Source organism: Stenella coeruleoalba (assembly GCF_951394435.1).
Source record: "Stenella coeruleoalba genome assembly, chromosome: 17".
NCBI classification, from domain to species: Eukaryota; Metazoa; Chordata; class Mammalia; order Artiodactyla; family Delphinidae; genus Stenella; species Stenella coeruleoalba.
The window spans coordinates 66,948,843-66,973,285 of record NC_137163.1 but is presented as its reverse complement, the minus strand read 5'-3'; the positions used below and the strand labels follow the sequence as shown (position 1 = coordinate 66,973,285).

The 24,443-nt window shown below is 36.6% G+C and overlaps 1 protein-coding gene across 1 annotated transcript in view; it reads left to right on the top strand.

Moving 5' to 3' along the window:
• Positions 1–24,443, top strand: part of LOC307176407 (uncharacterized protein C8orf34 homolog) — a 333,767-nt gene that overhangs the window by 240,412 nt on the left and 68,912 nt on the right. Inside the window, 2 exon segments of the mRNA XM_079902445.1 lie at positions 12,109–12,194; positions 17,569–17,645. Of these exon segments, the coding sequence (XP_079758571.1) occupies positions 12,109–12,194; positions 17,569–17,645 (163 nt within the window).

The following is a 24,443-nucleotide window of genomic DNA, read 5'->3' as shown; positions in this document are numbered from 1 at the left end:
TAAAGCAGAAGAGACCGAAAACAAAGGACATCTATTCTCCATGTGTGCTTCCCTTAGATTTGGTTTTAGAATTCTTAAACTTCTGCCAGGAGAGTAATTAGCAGCCCAGATAAGAGGCCACCCAATGGCAGCTACACGTCCGCAATCAGGTATGCCTGAGAGAACTACAAATTTGATTAGAGAGTTACCGATATTTTGTAGGCTCATATCTTACTTTCAGGAGGTAGGAAATTAAAAGGAAAATTTAAGAGGAAAGAGCATGGTTTTTATCTCTATGTCACCATCCATCATTATACTTTAGAGCTTTATGTTCAAAGATTCTTGTGAACAAGGGAGAGAATTTAAAAAGCAGAATATAAAGAAAGCCCTCTGGTGAAAGAGAATGTTATTCTGTTCCATTCCACTGTCAGGAAAAAGGGGCTTCATCTTGATGCATTGCTCACATGGCATAGCAAGAGAAAAGGAAAGGCAGAGTGCCTACAGATGAATGCTGGAAGGAAGAGTTTTTAAGTGAATATCCTAGAATAAGGAGGGAAGTGTAGGTACTGTTGGAAATTTTCTCTTGGCGGGGGATTCACTGGGGCCGAAGTATTTGTCAGAGGTTCTGGAGTGGGAAGTAGAGCTGCGTCTGGGGCACAGACAGCGCGGCTGAGGGGCTGAGAGATGGTATCAAAGGGCCAGACCGCCCACCAAAGGGTCAACTGGAATGACCAGGGGTAAAGGAGACCCCCGAGGTGGAGTCAGTGGGCTTGGAAAACAGAGTGGGAGGAAGAACATCCAGGTAGTTCTCTGAAGAACTGGGACTTGGTTGGGACTTGGGTGGAGGGCGGCAAAGTTCCACAAGACAGCAGCGCCATTTTTCTAGAGTAGAGAAGGAACTCTTACAGGTGTTTAGCGACTTCGGATAGATGCCATTTAAATTAGGTAGTTATTCTGGTGAGGGGGCACAAGTGTAAGTTACTCTGCTAAGCCCTGATGGTGTGGTGGCTATCAGACTTGGTCTCTGACTTCAGGAAGCTTGCCGAGTAATTAGAGAGATCATGAAAATACACGCAGGTCTCGCGCCAGATTGCAGGCTCGTTGCTCAATGGAGGGCTTTGCCTCTGAAGATCCCCGATAAATGTTTGATGCTGATGACAATATGGCTTTTCTAAGACTTCAAAATGGAGTAAATGGGCTTCCTTGGTGGTGCAGTGGTTAAGAATCTGCCTGCCAATGCAGGGGACACGGGTTCGAGCCCTGGTCCAGGAAGATCCCACATGCCGCAGGGCAACTAACCCCGGGCACCACAACTACTGAGCCTGCGTGTGCTCTAGAGTGTATGAGCCGCAACTACTGAGCCTGCGTGCCACAACTACTGAGCCCACGTGCCACAACTATTGAGCCTGTGCTCTGGAGCCCGTGAGCCACAACTACTGAGCCCACACACCACAACTACTGAAGCCCATGCGCCTAGAGCCCGTGCTCCACTACGAGAAGCCACCGCAATAAGAAGCTGTGCACCGCAATGAAGAGTAGCCCCCGCTCGCCGCAACTAGAGAAAGCCCACACGCAGCAACAAAGACCCAATGTGGCCAAAAATAAATAATAAAATAAAATAAATAAATTTATTTAAAAAAATGAGTGAGAATAAGTTGCTAAAATTTCCATCAAAAAATAATTCTGGAGAAACGTACTGGAATCCTAAAATGGAAAATTAACATTTAGAAAGAGACTTAGAAATAACTCTCTGACTGATGTTATGAAAGAGGATTTGTGAATTAAAAGACTTTAGAGGGGGGCTTCCCTGGTGGCGCAGTGGTTGAGAGTCCGCCTGCCGATGCAGGGGACACGGGTTCATGCCCCGGTCCGGGAGGATCCCACGTGCTGCAGAGCGGCTGGGCTCGTGAGCCATGGCCGCTGAGCCTGGAGGCCCGCGTACCGCAAAAAAAAAAAAAGACTTTAGAGGGGAAGGATAAGTTAATTTTCTAACCCTTTGAAGAAAACGGTTCAAAATTTCTTAAAACCTAAACTGTTTATTGTGGTTCCCCTGGTCTAATCGGCACTTATCATGGTATACTATTTACTTTCCAGTGAAACAGAATTACCCATCCTTCAAAATAGCTCAATTAAGCAGTAGTATATCATATTCTGAAGTTCTCTGTAGAGATTTTAGAGCCCAGAGAGGCCAAGCCTAGTGCACAACTCATTCTGTTCAGCATCTCCCCACAGATATCCAAATGCCTCTCTGCACCTCTCCACCAGCACATCTAAAATGCACTTGAAACATACCATGTCCCCAGCTAAAGTCCACTTATCCCCACCAAATTTGCTTTTCCCTCAGTTTTCCTTACCTCAGCAAATGGCAGCATGATCATTTCAGTTGCCTAGGACAGAAAAATGGTGACATTGTTTATTCCTCTTTTTCTCTCACAACCTCCAAGTCTCACATATCAGATGGACTGTGGGCTCCAGCTGCAGAATTTACCCAGAATCAGTCTGCTTCTTATCACCTCCACCACTGCCGCCCTTGGGCAAGCCATGCTCACCGCTCAACAAAGTTGGTGGGATAACCTCCTAAGGAATCTCCCTGCAGCCACGCTTGCTGCCCACAGTGAATTCTCCACACAGCAGGCAGAGTGATCCTTCTTAAAGCAAAGTCTGATCATGTCCCTTCTCTGCGTCAAACCCCCCCACCACCAACAGGCTTCCCATTTTCCTGGGGAAGAAGACTACATATTCTAGCATCGAATTTCTAGATGATGTTGTAGGGGAGCAAAATTTGCCACCCCAGAAGATCTCTTTGGCGTGAGGATTAAGCTGGGCAGGTTATTTTTAAGAAACAGAAGTCTCCTGTCAGCTTAATTCTTAGACCAGCCAAAAGAACCTGGAAGGGTGGAGGGAAATTTCTTCCTCCCCAGCACTGTAGAATGTCCTACCTGGTCTAGCCTCAGCTTCCTCTCGGACAGCATATCCTGCTATGTACCCCTCGTTCACTCCACACCAGTCATTGGCTTCAATTTGCTCTTCCCTCTCCTTGTAATGCTCTTTCTCAGGCATCTATTTGCTTAGTCCCTCATTGCTTCAAGTTTTGGCTCAAATATTGTCCACTGATGAAGCTGTCCCTGGACACACTATGTAAAATTGCATACTACCCTTTCTCTGGAGTCTTCCTATATAGGCTCTTTCTGGCTCTACTTTCCATCCTTGATTTTTTTTTTTTTTTTTTTTTTCGCGGTACACGGGCCTCTCACTGTTGTGGCCTCTCCCGTTGTGGAGCACAGGCTCTGGACATGCAGGCCCAGCGGCCATGGCTCACGGGCCTAGCCGCTCCGCGGCATGTGGGATCCTCCCAGACCAGGGTACGAACCCGTGTCCCCTGCATCGGCAGGCAGACTCTCAACCACTGCGCCACCAGGGAAGCCCTCCATCCTTGATTTTTAACCAGCTTTCTTATTAACACCGATTCTATGTATTTTAGTTGTTCGTTTGTTCGTCATCTTTGGTCGGTAGGATGAAAGCTCCATTGAGGATGGGAATTTGGTTCATCGTGTCCACAGCCCCCAACTGCAACCCCCCAAACTGGAACAATGCTTGGGCCATTGTAGGCACTTGCCTAGACCTGGTCACTCCATGCTTTTGATCTTCCATTTCTGGTTTATTGCGAGAGCTTCCCAAATGGCCTTACAAGATGCCTCAATGAATATTATTTTCTTGGTGCAGCTTTTATTGTATTAGACAATAATTTAAAACTTTCAAAGTTTCCCGCTACATTAAGTCTAATTCTTGTTTAGTTTGCAAGCTCCCTTCTGAATACATCTTATAATCTAGATGTGTTTGTGGCTTTCAATACACTACTTTCACTGAAGCTCTTAGTCAGTTTTTTGTTATACTTGGTGTTCCTTTTTCCTCTCTCTCTCTCTCTTTCTCTCTCTTTCTTCTTTTCTTTTTTTACCTTTTTCCCCCGAACGGCTTCTTTTTCCAAAGTAAATGTACTCTATTATTTCACTGCTCTTTCCTTGGAACACCCTTCCTCTTTTTCTTCATCTAATCAAACTTTAGCATTTTCAAAGCTCAGTGCAAGTACCACGTACTCCATTAACATTTGTTGAATTAATCCAGATTCTATTCATCATTTCCTCTGAACTAGATATGTTAGAAATGTTAGCTTGGCATTTAATTTCATGCATGCCATAATGTATTCAATTTGTTTCAAAAAAAACATTTGATGAGTGTCTACTCTTTAGTTAGATACTATTTTCTTCCAGAAAGTGTTCAGGGAAGATTAAAATATGTCATATATAGTGTGATAACATAAAAACAGAAAGATGGCTGCTCGTGAATCTGAATGTCTTCCAGGCCAGTGTGAAAAGTTAAGAATGCACTTATTTGAGTCTTCTCTCATCACATCATGTGTCAACTGAATTGACAATACCAGAGGTTTTTTAAAAAAATGTTTTCTTACTGAATGTCTTGGATTTTTTTTAAAAAAGTATAGAAAAGAAGTAGCGCTCATAACTTTCTCTATCCTCCCACCGCTTACACTATTCAAAACTCCCTCCTCAAAATGTGTACGGCTGGTGGTGATGTGTTTTACTGACCATTTTGGACTAGGACTGGGCTGCTACTTAGCTCTGGTTTTGGTTTCCTTGCATCTTCTTACAGAGCGAGACATTGGAACCAGCTGGACCTCAAAACATTACCAAGCAAGCAAAATTTGAACCACTGCTATGGCCACAAAACTCCTGAATGAGCTTCAACATCTTTTCTCTTTACTGGTCCATCTTCCTGAAGGCTATTTTCTAAGACGTAGGGACTTTTCAGCAGCATTTACTTAACAAATGTCTATTGATCACATACATGTGCCTGGTACTATGATAGGCTGTGATAGGCACTACAGTAGTCTCTGAGGATGCTATCTTTCATTGGCTTATTCACTATTGAGACTGAGTCAATGGAAGGTGACTGTTGACTCACAAACTTGGATGTATAATTTACTGACATTTATAACAGCATTTCCTCTAGCCAGGTCGCACTGGTCAGTATTAAATGAAATCTGATTCGTTTATTTGAAACCCAAACTCATTTGCCATCTTTGTCACCTCTGCTTGCACCTCACTTCAAATACCCCAACTTTAATTAGCAACTATTTTGGCACATGTTTCTAGCTGTGGCAACCAGCTTTGTGCAGGTGCAACCTTTAGCATCTCATTTATAAGCCTAGATATATGTAGGATAATTTTCACCCCTTTTCAAGAGAATGTAATTGTAAATACACTAAAGTATTCTGTAGAAAATTCCTTATACATAGGCTGGGTCTGCTTTTCCTTTCCTTATCTCCAAGGTGAGCTACTCACTAAAAAATACCTTAAGAAATCTCTTTTAGAGCTTACAGTGTACCAAGCTCAACCTAAGCTAGGCTTTAGGGACATAAAAATATGAAAAATAAAATTCTTATCTTTAAGACACTTGGTTTGTGTTGATAGACATGAAAACAAGCAATTAAATATGGTAAAGATTTGCAAAGGTGCAAAGACTTCTGGAAGAAAAGCTTCTGAAAAAAAGGAGAATCTGTAATTAAAACCTAGGATTAAGCTGAATAGTAAAAGAGGGGAACGTAAATTCTGCCAGAGATAATTATATAATGGCACAGAGGCTTAATAAAATATCTGCACAGAAATAAAAGCAGTTTGGAGTTTATGGAGTATAAATTCCATGGGGAAATATCCAAGAAGGTGAAGTTGCAGACACAGGTAGGGGTTGTGCAACAGAGAGACTTGAATGACTTGGTAAGGAAACCGTAACTCATTTTGCAGGTGATGAGAAGCCAGTAAAAATGGCAGCTGTTAAACTCCTTTGAGGCAAGGATTGTTTTGAGAATCTGGTTGAAGTTACTGTCTCCCTGTCCAAAAAAGAGCAATCCACCAAAAATTTTTATTCCATTTATTGTGAATTACAGTGAGTCCCCTGAAACCTGTCTGTGGGCGTGTCTAAGCATACTCATGTTAAAATCTCTTGCACTAAAATATTTAAAGCATGAGAATAATAAAGCATGAGGATTTATTTTGAACTTTCTGGTAGCCATATGGAAAAAATGGGTTTTTGAAGGACAAGTTTCTCTGTATGAATATCATCAAGGAAACTAATAATCCAAGCAAGTAAAGATGAACAGCACAATTATAGTAGTAGCATAAAGAAGAAGTGATAGAGTCAGGAAATCTCTTTAGGAAGAATAATTAACAAGGCTGGGATTGATTAGCTATGTGTAATATGAGGCAGGGTATGATGAAGATGAGTTTGCTTTGGACAAGTTCTCTTTGAGATGCTTATGGTTAATCCAATTAAAATGTCCTGCAAGAATCTGGGTACACCAATCTTGAGCTGAGAACTCAAGATTTGAAAAAACTCACTGTAAATGTAGTTAAAATCATAAGAGTGGATGAGCTGATTCAGGGAGATGGTGCAGAGTGGGAAAAGAGTGTTCATACAAAGTACAGCTGAAAGTAAAATAAAAACAATATCAGAAAGTTTTCAACCGTATGTGGCAATTAGAAGGTCAGGTAGTCTTAGTATAACCAGTCATCTCAGAATGGTAGGAGCACAAAGCAAATTAAAATAAGTTGAGGGAATGAAATTAGAACACTCCCTAACACCATATACAAAAATAAACTCAAAATAGATTAAAGACCTAAATGTAAGGCCAGACACTATAAAACTCTTAGAGGAAAACATAAGCAGAACACTCTATGACATAAATCACAGCAAGATCCTTTTTGACCCACCTCCTAGAGTAATGGAAATAAAACCAAAAATAAACAAATGGGACCTAATGAAACTTCAAAGCTTTTGCACAGCAAAGGAAACCATCAACAAGACCAAAAGACAAGCCTCAGAATGGGAGAAAATATTTGCAAATGAAGCAACTGACAAAGGATTAATCTCCAAAATTTACAAGCAGCTCATGCAGCTCAATACCAAAAACACAAACAACCCAATCCAAAAATGGGCAGAAGACCTAAATAAACATTTTTCCAAAGAAGATAAACAGATTGCCAACAAACACATGAAAGGATGCTCAAGATCACTAATCATTAGAGAAATGCAAATCAAAACTACAATGAAGTATCACCTCACACCAGTCAGAATGGCCATCATCAAAAAAATCTAGAAACAATAAATGCTGGAGAGGGTGTGGAGAAAAGGAAGCCCTCCTGCACTGTTGGTGGGAATGTAAATTGATACGGCCACTATGGAGAACAGTATGGAGGTTCCTTAAAAAACTAAAAATAGAACTACCATATGACCCAGCAATCCCACTACTGGACATATACCCTGAGAAAACCATAATTCAAAAAGAGTCATGTACCACAATGTTCATTGCAGCTCTATTTACAATAGCCAGGACATGGAAGCAACTTAAGTGTCCATCGACAGATGAATGGATAAAGAAGATGTGGCACATATATACTATGGGATATTACTCAGCCATAAAAAGAAACAAAATTGAGTTATTTGTAGTGAGGTGGATGGACCTAGAGACTGTCATACAGAGTGAAGTAAGTCAGAAAGAGAAAGACAAATACCATATGCTAACACATATATATGGAATCTAGGAAAAAAAAAAAAGGTTCTGAAGAACCTAGGGGCAGGACAGGAATAAAAACGCAGACGTAGAGAATGGTCTTGAGGACATGGGGAGGAGGAAGGGTAAGCTGGGACGAAGTGAGAGAGTGGCATGGACATATATACACTACCAAATGTAAAATAGATAGCTAGTGGGAAGGAGCCGCATAGCACAGGGAGATCAGCTCAGTGCTTTGTGACTGACTAGAGGGGTGGGATAGGGAGGGTGGGAGGGAGATGCAAGAGGGAGGAGGTATGGGGATATATGTATATGTATAGCTGATTCACTTTATTATAAAGCAGAAACTAACACAGCATTGTAAAGCAATTATACTCAAATAAAGATGTAAAAAATAAAATAAATTAAATTAAATAAGTTGAAGGGTGAATTAAAACTGTGGAAGTAAAGGCATTGGTGGAGAGTTAGTATCAAACATATAAAGAGCTGTACAACTCAAAATCAAAAAAACAAACAACCGGATTTAAAAAGTGGGGAGAGGACCTGAATAGACTTTTTTTTCTTCAAAGAAGGCATGTAGATGGCCAACAGGCACATGAAAAGATGCTGAACATCACTAATTGTCAGGGAAATGCAAATCAAAACCACAATGAGACTTTACTTCACACCTGTCAGAATGGCTATTATCAGAAAGACAAAAAATAACAAGGGTTTGCAAGGATGTGAAGAAAAGGGAATCCTCATGCACTGTTGGTAGGAATTAAGTTGGTGTAGCTACCATGGAAAACAGTATGGGGGTTCCTCAAAAAATTAAAAATAAAGCTACCATATGATCCAGCAATTCCACTTCTGAGTATTTGTCTGAAAACAAAACAAAAACAAAAAGACTAACTCAAAAAACTATATGCAACCATATGTTCATTGCAGCATTATTTACAATAGCCAAGATATGGAAACAACCCAAGTGTCCATATGTGGAATCTAAAACACAAAGCAAAGGAACAAATAAAACAAAACAGAAACAGACTCATAGATACAGAGATCAAACTGGTGGTTGCTAGAGGGGAGGGGGGGTGAGGGGCAGCCGAAATAGGTGAAAGAGATTAAGAGGCACCAACTTCCAGTTATAAAATAAGTAAGTCATGGGGGTGTAATGTGCAGCATAAGGAATATTGTCAATAATATTGTAATAACTTTGCATGGTGACAGATGGTAACTAAACTTCTGGTGACCATTTCAGAATGTATACATAAATCACTGTGATGCACACCTGAAACTAATAGGATATTTTATGTTATACTTCAATTTTTTAAAAAGGCATTCAGGGATTTTTGGAATGTTTAGGGAGTTTGGCTCAAAGAAGAATAGACTAGAAAAAGCAACAGGTAGATCTTTTAGATAATTATGGGAGGCATTTGTTTTGTTTTGTTTTTTTAAGGCTGCAGCAGAAGTGAACTTGTTTCTATGCTGTGGGAAATGAGCAGTAGAGATAAACAGGATGAGTGGTGGTGAGTAAAAGAAATTAGGTCCAAGAGGCAGATGAGATGATGGGACCCAAATCACCAGCCTGATGGATGGTCTAAGCCTTAGTCAGGGGAGAGGTCTCTCATCCTCTGTGAATTGGAAAGGTGGTGAATACACAGGTCAGGGTGAAGATAATTCTGTTGGTGCTGTGTGACGGGGAGTGGGAAGTCCTTATTCCTGATTAGATAATTTTTCTGGATGACACAGGAGAGAGGTGATATTTTTGAAAAGACATTGTAAGGAATGAAAGAAAGAAAAACAACCGAGAAGCCAAAGTTTAAAGTTGGAGACTATTGATTTATACTCATCAGTCCTAGAGTGTCCTGATTTTCACCAGTAGTTTTCAGCTGCACATGTGAATGAAAATGATGAGTTAACACAGGGTTCGGGTCTGGTTGGCAGTAATGACTTAAAGGACATGGGTGCATGGGAATTGAGGGGGCAGTAAGTCCCAGCTGAGGAGGGCAGGAAGGAAATCAGGAAAGGTGTGAAACCGGGAGAAAACCAAGGGAAAATGAAGATCTATGTTTGATTAAAGAGAAAGTGAGTTTGTGAAAGAGCCTACAGGAGGCGAGTTTGTTGTCAGAGAACAGGATATTGGATTTAAAGATTTCTGACAGAGCAATTGAGGTATCTGTCCTTGGGTTAGGGAAGGTGAAATGGAAGGGAAGCTCTCCAGATTTGAGATGGAGGGACTTTGAAATTAGCAGGTAGATACACATGAACACAAAGATCATTCACGATAATAGTGACACTTGAGTTGAAGAAGAAAATATTGAACCTGATGGAAGTCTTCACAGGCAGAAAGAGAACAGGTTAATATTTATAATCCTGTGTTAGCTGAGGTTGAGGGCTTAGACAGCCTCCTTTGGAGAGGAGGTACTATAATATTCTTAGAGGAAAAAGGGATGTCATATTCTTAGACGAGAAACGGGCTTCAGTTATGACAAGGAAGAGCAAAAAACACTGTGTTTAGCAGCTGAGAATATAGAAGAGTGTTTAATATGGAAGGGGAGTTTTAGAAAGCAAAGTGAAAATGTTTGAAAGTATGAGTATAACTCTTGAGGTGTAAAAAAAAAAAAAAGATTTAACTTTTATTAAGACCGTATTTCCCAGACTTGCCCACACAACTCTTGTTTACATAGTACCTATTAACCTCTTACAAAAGTAATGCTATGTGGATTACAGCTTGGGAAACATTGGCAGAGTGCTCAAGGATAGCAGGGCTGAGAAGCATTCCTCAATGGAGTTGCTGCCAAGTCACGGTGAATTCAACTCTTAAGGTATCTGGAGGGCACTGTTCGGACAAAGATGAGCCGGCTTCAGGGCCACCCAATTTGTTGGTTGTTTTCATGGCCATTTGTCTTTTCAACTCAGCTAAATTGAGAACTCTGTGAAATCAAGGGCAGTAGCAATTTCTTCACATCTCCACAACATTTGGGTTATTATTGAGCATATTGATAAATACCAAGTAAGTATCTCTTTTTATTGAAGCTTGCAATGAGCAAAAAAAAAAAATTACAGCTTACTTCTGATTTCTTGTTTCATTCTGCCTTTGTTGGAGATTTATTTTCTGTTTAGGTTTTTAACCTAATGTTAAATACCCAAAGGTGTTGGAGCTCATTGTTAATTTTTAATGATAATTTTTACTTACATGTTTCACTATCTTGTGTACCTACATACTTTCTTTCTTTGATAATTTTGATGAAAAAAGAATATTTCCCAATTATTAGAAGTAAACAAAATAAAAAGAAATAGTTGGGCAGATTTGGGAAGTATGTAGCTAAATCAGTCTCTTAAAAGTGATGCTGTTTTTTTAGAGTAAAAATTTAAAACTTAACTAAAAGTGTAAGATTTTTGACCCAAGAGTTTTATATGACTATCAGCAAGCTACTCTTGAGAATTATTTAATTAGCTTGTATAATACAGTAAATATGGTTTGTGTACAGAAGGTAATATGTAAGTATAAATGTATAATATATACAGAAATGGACAATACTTAATATTGTAGGAATAAAAATATAATGTACAATATTTATAATTATACAAAAGGTAAAGAGAGAGTCATGCGTATATGTTATTGGATTCCACTACAGTGATATAGTTGAAAATTTTGACTGTTGAGCCTGGTACAGTTATGAATTGTATTTGAGTTTGTATTTTTGAAAATATTAATGGCATATGTCATGTTTTTATTAATACTCCCATGAGAGCACTTACCTCATGGGAGTTAAATGCAAGAAAAAAGTAAGGGCACTGGTAGAAATTTCCAGTCTCTGGATTATTTGATATACTGTCCTCCAACATTAGCAGAGCTTATTCTGCTGCTCTTAGGTCAGAGTTCCAACATTTATTGATGAGCTCTACCTCCTTTGATACAGTGGTTTCACAGTATAATGTAAACCCAGACTAGTCTCTCTCTAGAGGTAAGGATATAGAAACTCAGAAATCTATTGTCCTAAAAGTTCCCATGTAATCTGCCTCTCCTGAAGAAGACGCAGTGTCTATGAGAACCCTGGGCAGCCACACGTGTCGAGAATCTTCACACCCCCTGTTGAGACGAATCTTGACCTGCAGGCCTTTAAGCGCAGGTTTGGTTGATTTGGAGAATTGTATTTGATAAACCTCTGTGCAGCCATGGGAACCCTGTCATGCCCCTCAACCCAGAAGTCAGGCAAGCACACTGTGTTGGATGCTTGCTTTTCTTCCAATCACTTCCCCATTGTAGTTTCCGTGAAAACATTTGTCTATAAACCTTCTTCAGTGAGGCTAAGAAGAAAAGTAGATTCTATCTAGACTAATCTTCCCATGTATACAGGAGAAAAGAAGAAGGACTTTTCCTTAAAGGTTAGAAAAGCAAAAACACTGTATTACAAAGGTTTTGGTAAGGCTGTATTTCTACTTGGAAGAAGCATGTCTGATTTTAGAGTTTAGAAGTTCATAGTCATGTTCTCAGTAGTATGTAGTTCACATTTCACTATTCAACCTTATTAGAGTTTCAATGACCACTGTTAATCATTTAGGCTTCAAGGAGACAACCTGGTGGAAAGGACAGAAGAGACCTCGCAAACACTTCATTCTCCAGATGAAATAATCCCAGATTTTTTGGGTAAGTTTTAAATCCAACAATAGATATTGTAATTTTAGCGGCACTTAAAGGTTTTTTACAAAAGAAAACTAAACCAAACATCTTCCCCTGTGCCAAATCACCGTAGCTGCCAATCACACATCCACCACTTCTGCAGGCTGTGTGTCAGGAGGTTAAGGGCAAAGGGGAAGATGAAGCAAGAAGTGTGGGTCCTGAGGAGCAGCCTCTTAACGCCTGTGCCTGTTTAAGGTACAAACATGTCAACGCTACGTTGGCTGCCCCCAAAGTTTGTCACCAATTCCAACTTGGTTTTGGAGCTTACATTGCCTACTCACATTCGCACATCATGGACCCCTTCAGTCTTTGGGGCAGAAATATCAATATCAAACTTGATTTTCCTTCCTCTCTCTCAGCCCTTTGTTAAATTGGTCTCAAATCATGTCACTGTCACCAAGCCAGTCTCATCTTCATTTTCCCTGAGACTGCCTAGTCTATGCCCTTGTCCTCTTTCTCTAGCTAGTGTAAGAGCTCTGTAAATAGATTCTCCTTGTACTAACTCACCCGTTTGGGTTCATTATCTTTATAAAAATAAAGCTGCTATTTCTTTCCCATTTTCTATAGGACAGAATTCAAACTCCTTGGCGTAGCATATTAAGTTCATGCCAGGGCACTTCAAAATGTTTGCAGAATAAATAAATAAGTACATGTAATGCCACTACAGTGACATCTAAGGTATATCACTGCTTCATCATTCAGTGTTCTAGCAGGGAGCAGTCGGTACATCCAATTGGAATAATTAGAAGAGAAACCATAGGAAAACATTTTCCTTACATCTGGATAGAAAAGGACATCTTAAACAAGATGCAAACGTTCCTAAACATTAAAAAATATTCAACTATAGAGTGTTGAGAATTCTTGTTCATCAAAAGATGCCAGAAAAAAGTGAGTTGACAAGCTACAAAATAGGAAACTATATTTGAATATATTTGTCACTGATCAAAGATTAATATTCAGAATATATAAACTACATCTATAATTTAATAAAGAAACGATCAGCAAACCAATAGAAAAATAAGCAACAGATATGAACAGACATTTCACGGAAGAGGAAACACAAATGGCCAATGAGCATATGAAAAATGTTTAGTAATCAAGGAAAAGCAAGTTAAGGCTACAGAGAGATGCTCTTTTACAACCTTTTATTTGACATTAATTAAGAAATCTGGCAAAATCAAGTGCTGGTGAAGATAGAGACAAAAAGAAACTCATACTCTACAGATGGGGCATAAACAATTTTGGAACTAGTCTTCCATTATCCTAAAATCTGAGTAAAGCTCAGAATCTCCACTTCTGGATAAATATGTTAGAGAAGCAAGTCTCGTGAACCATGAAATGTATGCAAATTTGTTAGTATGCTGGTGGACACTAAGATGGATAGATTATAAAATTGTTACACTGTAGGAAGCTGAATGCATTTCAGCTGCACACATAGGATGGATGAAATCAGTGATGTGCTGGTAAATGTGAACAACTGTTTCTTTGAAAAAGAAGGCCCTGGTTTGTAGAGATTGACGGCTTCCATAATCTAAATATAACATAATATAAATGCTGATTTCAAGCAACTGATCCGAAATGGCAGTTGGGTCTTCCAATCTGGTATGAGTAGGTTGCAGCTCACAACTGAATGAGTCTTAAAAGCATAATATTTGTAAAAAAAAAAAAAAGTTGTAAAAATATGTATCTCAATAAAATAAAATGTCTTTATAAAAAAAAGCATAATGTTGATTGAACAAAAGCAAGTCATAGAATGTCATTTTTTTAAAGCTCAAAACTGGCAAATCTAAATAGTATATTCTTTAGGAAAACATACATTAAGTGATACAATTATATTGAAAAAAGGGAATGAAAGACTTGAAATGGTGGTTATTCTCAGGGGGTAGGGGAAGCAAGGAGATGGGATTAGGAAGAAGCTCACAGGTATATGAAGGTTATTGGAAATGTTCTAATTCTTAAGTTAGGTGGTGGGTTTGGGGTGTTTATTTTATCATTGTGCTTTGTAACTTAAATGTGCTATTTTTTTATTATACATGTATATTTTATATGTACTTTTTTATATATCAAATATTAAGAACATTATAAATAAAAGTTAAAAAATAAAGTGTTGTGGGAACATAAACCAATGCCAGTGTAGCACAATACTAAACAAAGGTAATAGTTTCAATATACTCAAATCTCTCATAGTACTGATGAGATGAAACACTCTCAGGACAAACCTTTAACCCTGCCAGTGAAAGGTGAGCAGTGTGTCATAATTCCCCGACCGGAGATAGAACCCACTCCCCCTGTATTGGAAGGCAGAGTCTTAACCACTGGACCACTGGGGAAGTCCCCAACCCCTAATTGTTTTTGAATTACTCCTTGTGTGTTTATTCTTCTTACCTCAGTTGGATTATATGCTTCTTGAGGGTTTCTTGTGTTCTCCACCATGCTCAATATAAAACTGGATACAAAAAATAAATAAAATAAAATTCAAAAAAAAAGGAGATACAAAACAGGTATTAACTACTGGCCCATTATATATATACTTCTTAATTCTATCAAAACCACTCCAATCCACCGATCTACAGATAATATATCCTTCAACAATCATGTTTACATAATAACTGAGTATTGTTAGGATTTAAATTTTTAGAAAATTAAACAAGGCATCAGTAATGTGTTGATTATACTTACTTGCATTCACTGGGAGAAAAGGTATTCATTAAGTTTAAGCTCCTTTCTTGAACTTCTTATATCCTGCATTCTTCACATTCAGATATTAGAGACCTAATCAACGAATTCCAAAATATGCTTTCTGATTCAGTACATTCTTTTCTACTGAAGTTAGTCAAATCACTAGATCCAAAGAGTGCTAATGTGATTTTTATGTTAAATATGCATCCACATTGAGCTTGGCTTAATAAACGTAAATATTTCTATGAACAGGTATAATCTTGTGCTTAACAAAAACCTGTTATGACACAAACAGCAAAAGTACAAATAATGACAGGAAGACATTAAGTGAAGTTAAACAGCGACAAACCCTACAGGTCTCCGGGTTCTCAACAGCACACCCAATCAACCACAGGGGCTAAGTTTTTAGTCCAAGTGCTGCCAGAAACTTAGATTTTGACAAAAGTACTTTATCTTTCGATGCTTCAGTTTCTTCTCTCAAATGAGGAGATAAACTCTCTAACATTTGACAAATTTAGAGACTCATTTTCCCCTCCATGTTATTAAAGAAAGCTCAAAGAATTCATTGCTTGCATTTTGAAAATCATTTATACTTAGAAGAAATTGCTCTGGAATGGACAGGACAAAATAGTTTATGCATATGCACCCACCAGTAGTTGGTAATAAGCAAAGTACTCAGAACACTTAAAAAAAATGGAGTGTACCCCTCCCAGCCTTAAACACTAAGGTTTTATTTCATGATGTTTATTGTCCCTACTAACTTGTTAGATTAATATTCTATCACTAGATTTGGGTTATTTAAGGGTCCTTTCAACTTAACTTTTAATACAGTCAGGTATGTAAATTCACAAATATTCTGGTGCACTTCACAGTTGTCCCTTTTCACTGTAGATCTCACTGGATATGGCACCAATAACCAGGAAGACTCCAACCAAAACAAGAACAGAACAAAATGTAAAACCATATAAAGTTACCAATACCTTCCCTTTATAAATGTTAATTTTTATTAAAAAAATCAATACTGTAAAGGTGTTCAAATAAATTCCAAGAGAGAAAGAGTCATAGAAAATTTTCTCGCTCAACTTGTTTTGAAAGCACCTAGCTGAGAGCCTGGCATATAGTTTTTTTTAATAAATGAATATACAAATATACAAATAAATGGATGAATGAATTGATTAATGTACATATGCATAAAAAACAAATGCAATGACAATATCTCTTTAAAACCATTAACTGCTCACCGAGAGGAACTTGAGAACTCACTTATTATATAGTATTTCTAACTATAAAAAACCTAGCAAATCCACGAGAGTGCGTTTTCTTCTGTAAATGAAATAATTTGCTTTATAATGTAGAATAGAACATTTTAATATTATGTCAATATTCTACACAAATAAAAATTTCAGCACAGAAATAAAATAGAAAAAATACTAAGTGAATGCTGAAATTACAGGAATATTTGCTCACAGTTCTGCAGAATATAATTCAGTCCTGGAGGACTTGAATTATGCTAACTTACACATTCTAATGTAAAGAATCTATCTAGTGTCATATTTACAATGGGGTTTTAATAGATAGGGGTTCAAGCTTCCTTCATTAATAGATTAATATTTTTAACTTGATATAATTCTCATTTATCCTGATTTTATTTTTCTTTTTGAATATAAAATTCTAAATTATCTGAGATAGAGAGAGCTCCATGATTCAAAAGCTATGCTTATGGATTTGTGCTAAGCTTTCCATTGTCTCTCTGGTCTTGAGTGGCCATCAAGGGCTTGGAGGATTTAATGCTCTGATTTTCTTCCCAGAGCACACATTTTATGCAACAGGAAAAAAATCTGTCTCCATATGTATGTGAATCTGAAGAAAGTCTTCTTTAGGGAGGCATATGGCTCTTTAAAATTAATAAATATAAGAAATCAATTCTTAAAGTTTTCAGTGGTTTAGAATACCTTCCTCTTAACTGATGTTTTTATTTGAATGGAAGGTATTAAAATGCAGACTGTTTCTAGATGCTCCATGTATCTGTCTTTATTGAAGAATTCTTTATAGCCTCTAGAAATCTTTGTTATAATTAATTTAATTCAGCAGACATATGGAAAGTGTTGCCATCATTTTATTCACATATTTGAAAGTTGCTACCCACCCACTCATCAATCTAGTCAAGTGAATAATTACAACTTTTTGCTTGATACATTAAATGTAAAAGCCTACCACCATTTAATAATATGTACTTTTCTCCAAACTTTTCAGAATTTTTCATCCCATTTAAAAGAGAGAACACAAATTGATACCTAAATAGTGTAGCAAAAAAAAAGTTGATGGATAAAACAAATACAAAATTACAAGACAGAAAAAGGACATTAACGTTCCAACAATTAGCTAACTAATATGCCAAAAGGAGTGTTGCTCTGAGATGACCGCAGCTCTTGCACCTTCCTCACTGCACTGTGCCCTTTTAAATTAGAAATACAAAACGTTTTTCATACATTGTCTTTAAGCTAAATAAATAACATTCTACACCCTATTTTAAATCGCAAACACTATGATTTTTCAAAAACTGGTTCAGTCACTTTAATATCCTTCTCGTAATAGGTTTGTATATCAGAGAGTTAGTAAGCAATATGTAACTCTAGTTTATTCATTCTTTTTGTGAAAATAGATTCTTTAGCTGGAACTGAAGAAGCACTGATGGAAGAGGGTGAAGAATTTGAGAAAGCATCTAGATTAACAGGACCTGTAAGTATATTCATTTACTTATTTTTATCTCTAAAACTAATGTATATCACTAATAGGAACATCTAAAGGGAATAGGAAACAATATTATTCAAACTAAAGAGTATTTTAAAACATGCATCCAGTATATTCCACAGAGTCATGCAGTTCCTTGTATGAGTAGGTGGCCAGCTTGATTACAGGTACCCAGCAAAACTGGACTGAGCTCTTTCAGCAATTGAGGAATAAGATTTGAAGGAGATGGGAAAATCTAATTTCTGGTATTATTAACTTTTTGCTTGTGCACATGAACATTCTAAAAGATTATGAGCTGCCATCTTAAACTTCACTAAGTGTATATACAGCTTGATAGAAAAATAACTGTCTTGCATATCCTGAAAGTTTACATATAACTTAAGCATGGTATTATTAGTTGTGAAGTCCTTGTGATATTTTGCTTAAACTATATCTCTTCCATAGAGTATGTTGGGAGGAAACCATTAGGTTTAAGATTTTTCAATGCAATTTAATGTTAAAAGGATAAACACAGAAAAAACTGAAATCTACATTTAAATTCTAAATATAAAGTTTGTAAAAGATTCTGAGTTGCTCTAAAAATGGCTATGCAATCATGCATTATCCTAGACTTAATATTTAGACTGGGTTAATATACTACAATATTCTCTGCATTCATTTGTTAGGGCTGCTGTAACACCACACAGACTGGGTGGCTTAGACAGCAGAAATGTATTGTCTCACTGTCCTGGAGGCAAGTGTCAGCAGGGTTGGTTTCTTCTGAGGCCTTTCTCCTTGGCTTACAGACAGCGCCTTCTCTCTGTGTTTCTGTCTTCGCATGTTCTTCCCTCTGTAAAACGTCTGTGTCCTAATCTCCTCTCCTTATAAATACACCAGTCGTTTTGTATTGGGACCCATCCCAATGATCTCATTTAATAACTTAATTACCTCCTTAAAAATCCTATTTCCTATTAGTACACGTTCTGAAGTGCAGAATGTGTACTAGTCCTATTTAGTACACATTCTGAAGTACTAAAGGTTAGAACTTCAACATGAATTTTGGGGGAACACAATTTAGTCCATAACATTCTCTGATGAGATTACATTATTTGGAACATTATTTGGATCACAGGATTTGGTTGAGGGTACCACATTTTTCAATGGATTTCATAATAAAATTAATTTTACAATTACTGATGAAATTAATGTATCTTTGTTCATTTGTCTGCTTCTCATTGAAGCTTCCAGGCCTTATTTAAAATTTCTAATTTCTCTATTTTTCTATGTAGCACTTCTCAGCTTCTACTATACTATATGATTTACTTATTTATTGTCTGTCTCCTCCCACATAATATAAGGTCTATGAGGACAAGCATTTTTTGTGCACTTTTTTCGCTTCTGTATTCGTAGAAGAGTGCCTATATATAGTAGGCACTATATACCTATTATACAACAGAATAGTTATATGTTGAATAAGAGAAATTATTTAGCAATAATTTCTTACCATGAGATGAAAAATATCTTACTTTCACTTATTATAAAATAATAGAAACTTAGAAATAGGAAGAAGCATGGTGGTCATCTAGTTCGGGATTTCTTCTCCCTTACCTCAGTATTCTGGCCTCCTATGCCACTTTCACCCAATGCAAGAACATCCATTTTATAGATAAGGAAATGGAAAGTCAGAGAAGTTTAGTAACTGGACCAAGATCCCAAAGCTAAAAAAAGCAGTGAGGTCAGACTCTACTCAATGCTCTGTGACGAACTAAATGGAAAGGAAATCTAAAAAGAGAAGGGTTATATGTATACAAATAGCTGATTCACTTTGCTGTACAGCAGAAACTAATATAACATTGTAAAGCAGCTATACTCCCATTAAAATTAATTTTTTTTTCAAAAAAGCAGTGAGGTCACGGGCTTCCCTGGTGGCGCAGTGGTTGAGAGTCCGCCTGCCGATGCAGGGGACACGGGTTCGTGCCCCGGTCCGGGAGGATCCCACGTGCCGCGAGGCGGCTGGGCCCGTGAGCCATGGCCGCTGAGCCTGTGCGTCCGGAGCCTGTGCTCCGCAACGGGAGAGGCCACAACAGTGAGAGGCCCGCATACCGCAAAAAAAAAAATTTTTTTTTAATTAAATAAATAAATAAAACAGTGAGGTCAGGAGTTGAGCACTAGTCTCCCTTCTACTGCACATTCTTGACAGTTCTAGTGCCTTCCTGTTTCTTTTATAAACAGATTATTCCTATTTGTTAGACATTTTCTTATATTTCTCACAATCATGTGTAACCATTGGTCTTAGTTCTACTCCTGAGGTAATAGTCCTTCTTCCACTGAACCGACCTCCAGATAGTAGAAGCTGTTAGAATGTCCCATCTGACACGTTTTCTCAGCCAAAACACAATCTGTTCTTTCAACCAATTCTGACATTGTGTAGTTTTCAAAGATTTCATTTTCCTCTGGATGCTTTCTCTGAACAGATTCTTGCTTGCCAAGTCCCCTGTAAAGTGTGGGTTATGCCACAACCAAACGCAGGGTTTCAAATAATGTTCCCACATCATAGAGTGTAACTGAGTGTGCATTGATACGAATATTATATTCGGATTGTAATCTGGGTCTTTGTTCACTTTTTTTGAGGAACTTTCTGACATTTATAAACTTCAGTATGTCTTCATAATCTCATGATGATACAAGCATGTCATCCTTCAGTTTGGGATAATCTGTCATTCATCACTTTTTGCAAAGATTTTTTTCATCATCTGTGAATTCCACCAAAGCCTTATTCATATCTCAAAAGATACCGTTAAATTCTTTTTCTAATAATGTTCTAAAATCAAGATTTATCCTGTCCATAGTATTTAGCTTACTTAATAATACCTAGTAACCCAAAGAGAAAATAGTTTTTTTGGTCAAACTCCTGAGTGATTTCAAACTGACCTTTGGAAAGTTGCTTTCTTTTCACAGTGCTCACATAGTGTTTTTCTAATGCAGAAATTTGTCCTAAGCCAATTTAACTTTTCATTTATCACATTCATTAGATTTTGAATTCTTAAAAATTCTGTAATTCCATTTAAAGTCAAATGTAAATTTAAACATTTAATTTAGGGGTATGTGGAATATAAACAATAAGTGGATAAATAAATTAATATCAAGACCTTGACCATAGTTTCTAGATGGTAGCTGCTTTTATTATGAAGAAAGCATGGATTTAAAAAATTATGTCAGATTGATGATATTTTAGATGGAAATTCCCTAAATAATATTTCTTACAATTGTATTTTTGGTAAATCAAGAAGAAAATTGTGGCTTTATCTAAATATTAATGGAGAATTAGAGCAAAGCAGAACTTTTTTTTTTCCTTTATTACCATAGAAGTACAAAATACTTCAAAGCAAATTTTGAGTCATTTCCTGCAAAAATATAAACATGCCACAAATGTTGAAAACCATTTAGAGTAGTTTCAACACATGCTGTCTCTATTTGCTAACTTTCCATGTTGGGTATTGGATATTAATAAGTGGGTAACAGACTCTTGGAAACGTTTTTTCCCCAGTGGCTTAAGCGGTGTTTAAAATATTTTGTGAATATTTGAGTGAGGTAAAAGCAATATTTAGATTTACATTTTTATCCTCCCCCAAATAAGCAAATCATTCTTTTGGAATTTCCCTCTCTCCCTCCTCCTTTTCTGTTCTGGAATGTCTCAGCATTATCTACACCTTGTGAAGATTAAAGCTGGATTTGTCAGATAAATCTATTCACTAAAAATGAAACAACAAAAAGGAAGTCTTAGGAAGAAAATACAGAGCAGCAGATATTGATTATGACCTTTTAGTTCATAAATAGAGTACATAAACTTTTTTAGATCAATGATCCATAAAGACCTACTATCAATGATTCTTAAAATTTCACAGTTCCTCTAGTTTCTTAATCTTGGAAATTCTATTTTGTTTTGAAAGTATTAAACAAGTATGTGAGCATAATGGGAAGATGAAAAGATAATTAAGAAAGATACTTAGCATTCAATATCTTACTGTTTTTCTTTTTCCTTTGTAAGTCTTATTTATTTTATTCATTGGTCAATACTGACCAGCCCATCATAAGCTGACTCCTATAAGACTTTATGTAACTGGCCATCATTTCTTAGTTAAAGCAGAAGGAAAATTAAAAGAAGGACTCTTGTAGGGAAAGATTTCCTAAAATTCCTAGGAGTTACTAAAAGTTATATTTTTAGTACATTTTCCTTCTGAAGAGTCTTATCTGTTTGAGAAGATGGGTAAAACTAACTAGAATGATGGTAGTAGTAATGATAATGATATCACATATGTGTATAGCACTTTTTAATTGTTAAGCATTTTCACATACTCAATATCAGTCGTCTCTGAATTTTGCAAGTCCTATGACTTATCACTTAGATTTGACAACCCTTCTGTGATATATTCATATTTCCCAGTGTGCCCAAACTCTCACAGAACTTGTCAGGGTCCATACAATTATTAAGGCACTGGAGCCACTATTAAACAGCAGATGTAATGTAGAAAGAATAAAGTTAGGCCACTATCAGTAGCCAATATTAAAGATAGGATTATTTGTTAGATTAAGTTGATAGTGAAAAAGTGAAGTTTGAGGGACTAAATCATGACACAGGTAAATTTTTATGAGAGCAAGTGATCATTAAATCTGGAGCATAAAAGACTACTAATCTTGCTTGTGTCCTTGACAATAGGAGTATGAGAAACCAGAGCAACATGACGAGAAGGGGATCTTAAAATTCAGAGGGTACTCAGAAGGAAAGGAAACAGGAAAATAATACATGTCTCAGAAAAGATTCCTTCGGCAAACTTGATGCAAAAGTTAGACTCAGGTGATTACAGAATCATCTTAGTAAAGTAGACGTCTACTTAGCTGGATTAGGGGTAAACTTTGATTACTTTTAAGCTTGACTTGGCAATATTAATTGTGCTTTCTGAATTAGTAAATAAACAAACTATGTTTTAAATTGATGTTCTAGGGACAAGTGATAGCTTTTTTTTTTTTTTTCCCCACTCTTCAGTGATTCTTTCTATTTCTGCTCACAAATTAGCAAGGTGTGGACCTAATTGTCTGGAGTTGGAATTTCCCACACATACTGCATTTTCTCAAGATCCCATGGATATAAACTTAAAAAAGAGTAAATTTGGGTTAGATATAATATTCTTTTGATAACAACTGTAATTGAAAGACATGAAGATAAAGAAACACTTATGTGCATAATTCCAGTAATATACAACTGATGTAGAAATTCAGGAAAGAGTTTTGATAAGAAAGGCATTGTTTATAAGTGAATTTCTTTTTATTGGGTCGAATTAGGTAAATTGATTTTGCTAATTTAAAAATTTTATTCAGCCAGTGAAATAGGTCAGCAAAGAGTTCCACCTGTATTTCTATTCCCTGTCGGATTGTTAATTAGTACAGTGGAATCCTCTAATAACAAATCCGGGGTGCTCTTGGGAATTGTGTTAGAAGAAGAATTCCACTACACTCAATGATCACTTATTGCTGAGACTAAAGGAAAATTTTGAAATCTGCTGAAATCATATGACTTTTACAATAGGTAGGTTGCACAAATGCCTTGTATTTCCTTGGAGATTCATTATTTTCTACCACTTCTTCTTTCCCAGATTGTTACCTCTTCTCTCATAAGGCATGCCATAAAAAGATTACATTTAAAAAAATTAAAATTACCTATGTATAAAAAAAATAAGGTACAAGGATATATTGTACAGCACAGGGAATATAGTCAATATTTTATCATAACTTTAAATGGAGTATAACCTGTAAAAATATTAAATCACTGTGTTGTACACTTGAAACTGAGGTAATATTGTAAATCAACTATACTTTAATAAAAATAAGATATAAAAAAATAAGATATAAAATTACAAAATTATCACTTAGACTTGACAAGCATTAAAACAATTGTCCCCATGGCTTTCCAGTATAAAATATGGGTATGAATTTTTAGTGGACTTTTAGACTATTTCTTTAACTATGAATTTTGATACTTCTACTTTCCACCTTGTTTCTTACTGATAGTGTTCCTCCCTACAAAAAACCCCTGCCATGAAAATTATGTCTGTTTCATCATCTTCACAACTTGACATTTTAAATGTTTTCAGTAAAACATCTTCAAAATTCTTTTTCATACTCAAGTATAATTTTATGATGAGTAAATTGTTGTACATATTTTATACAGTTTGTACTTCTATGTAAATTGATTTAAGTAGCTGGCCAGTGGAAGAAATGTTGAATGTACAGGTTAATGAACAAGCTGCAATTTTTTCTTGCATTATATACCTAGCATGGAAAATAGGATCACAGCTAGCATTTATGGAATTAAGACTAAACATATTTCAATTTGTACTCTTGCAAAATAAAAAAAGAAAGAAATTAATGTTCATTATCATCTCACCAAGTAGAAATAATAAATTATGGTGGATTTCATCCCTTGAAATACAATGTTGACAAATTGCTGGCAGCTAATTGTAGTAATGGATTATCTGCTAAAGAATAGCAATTGGTACACATTTTGCTCAACCCTAAAGGTTTTTACTGTTTCATTTTCCTTCTATCCTGTAGAATTTTGCTTGGCTTTTGTCACTCACAGATCTAGGATGCCAATAAATTGCTTAAAACCAAGTACTATAGTCGGCAAGTTATCTAACCAAATTTTGGAATCTACTGGGATTTTTCCGTTTGACATTTCAGGTCTGTTGATTTCTAACACACTGATGGTGGAAATATTTGCCTAAACCTATGCAAATATTATTTTTTAAA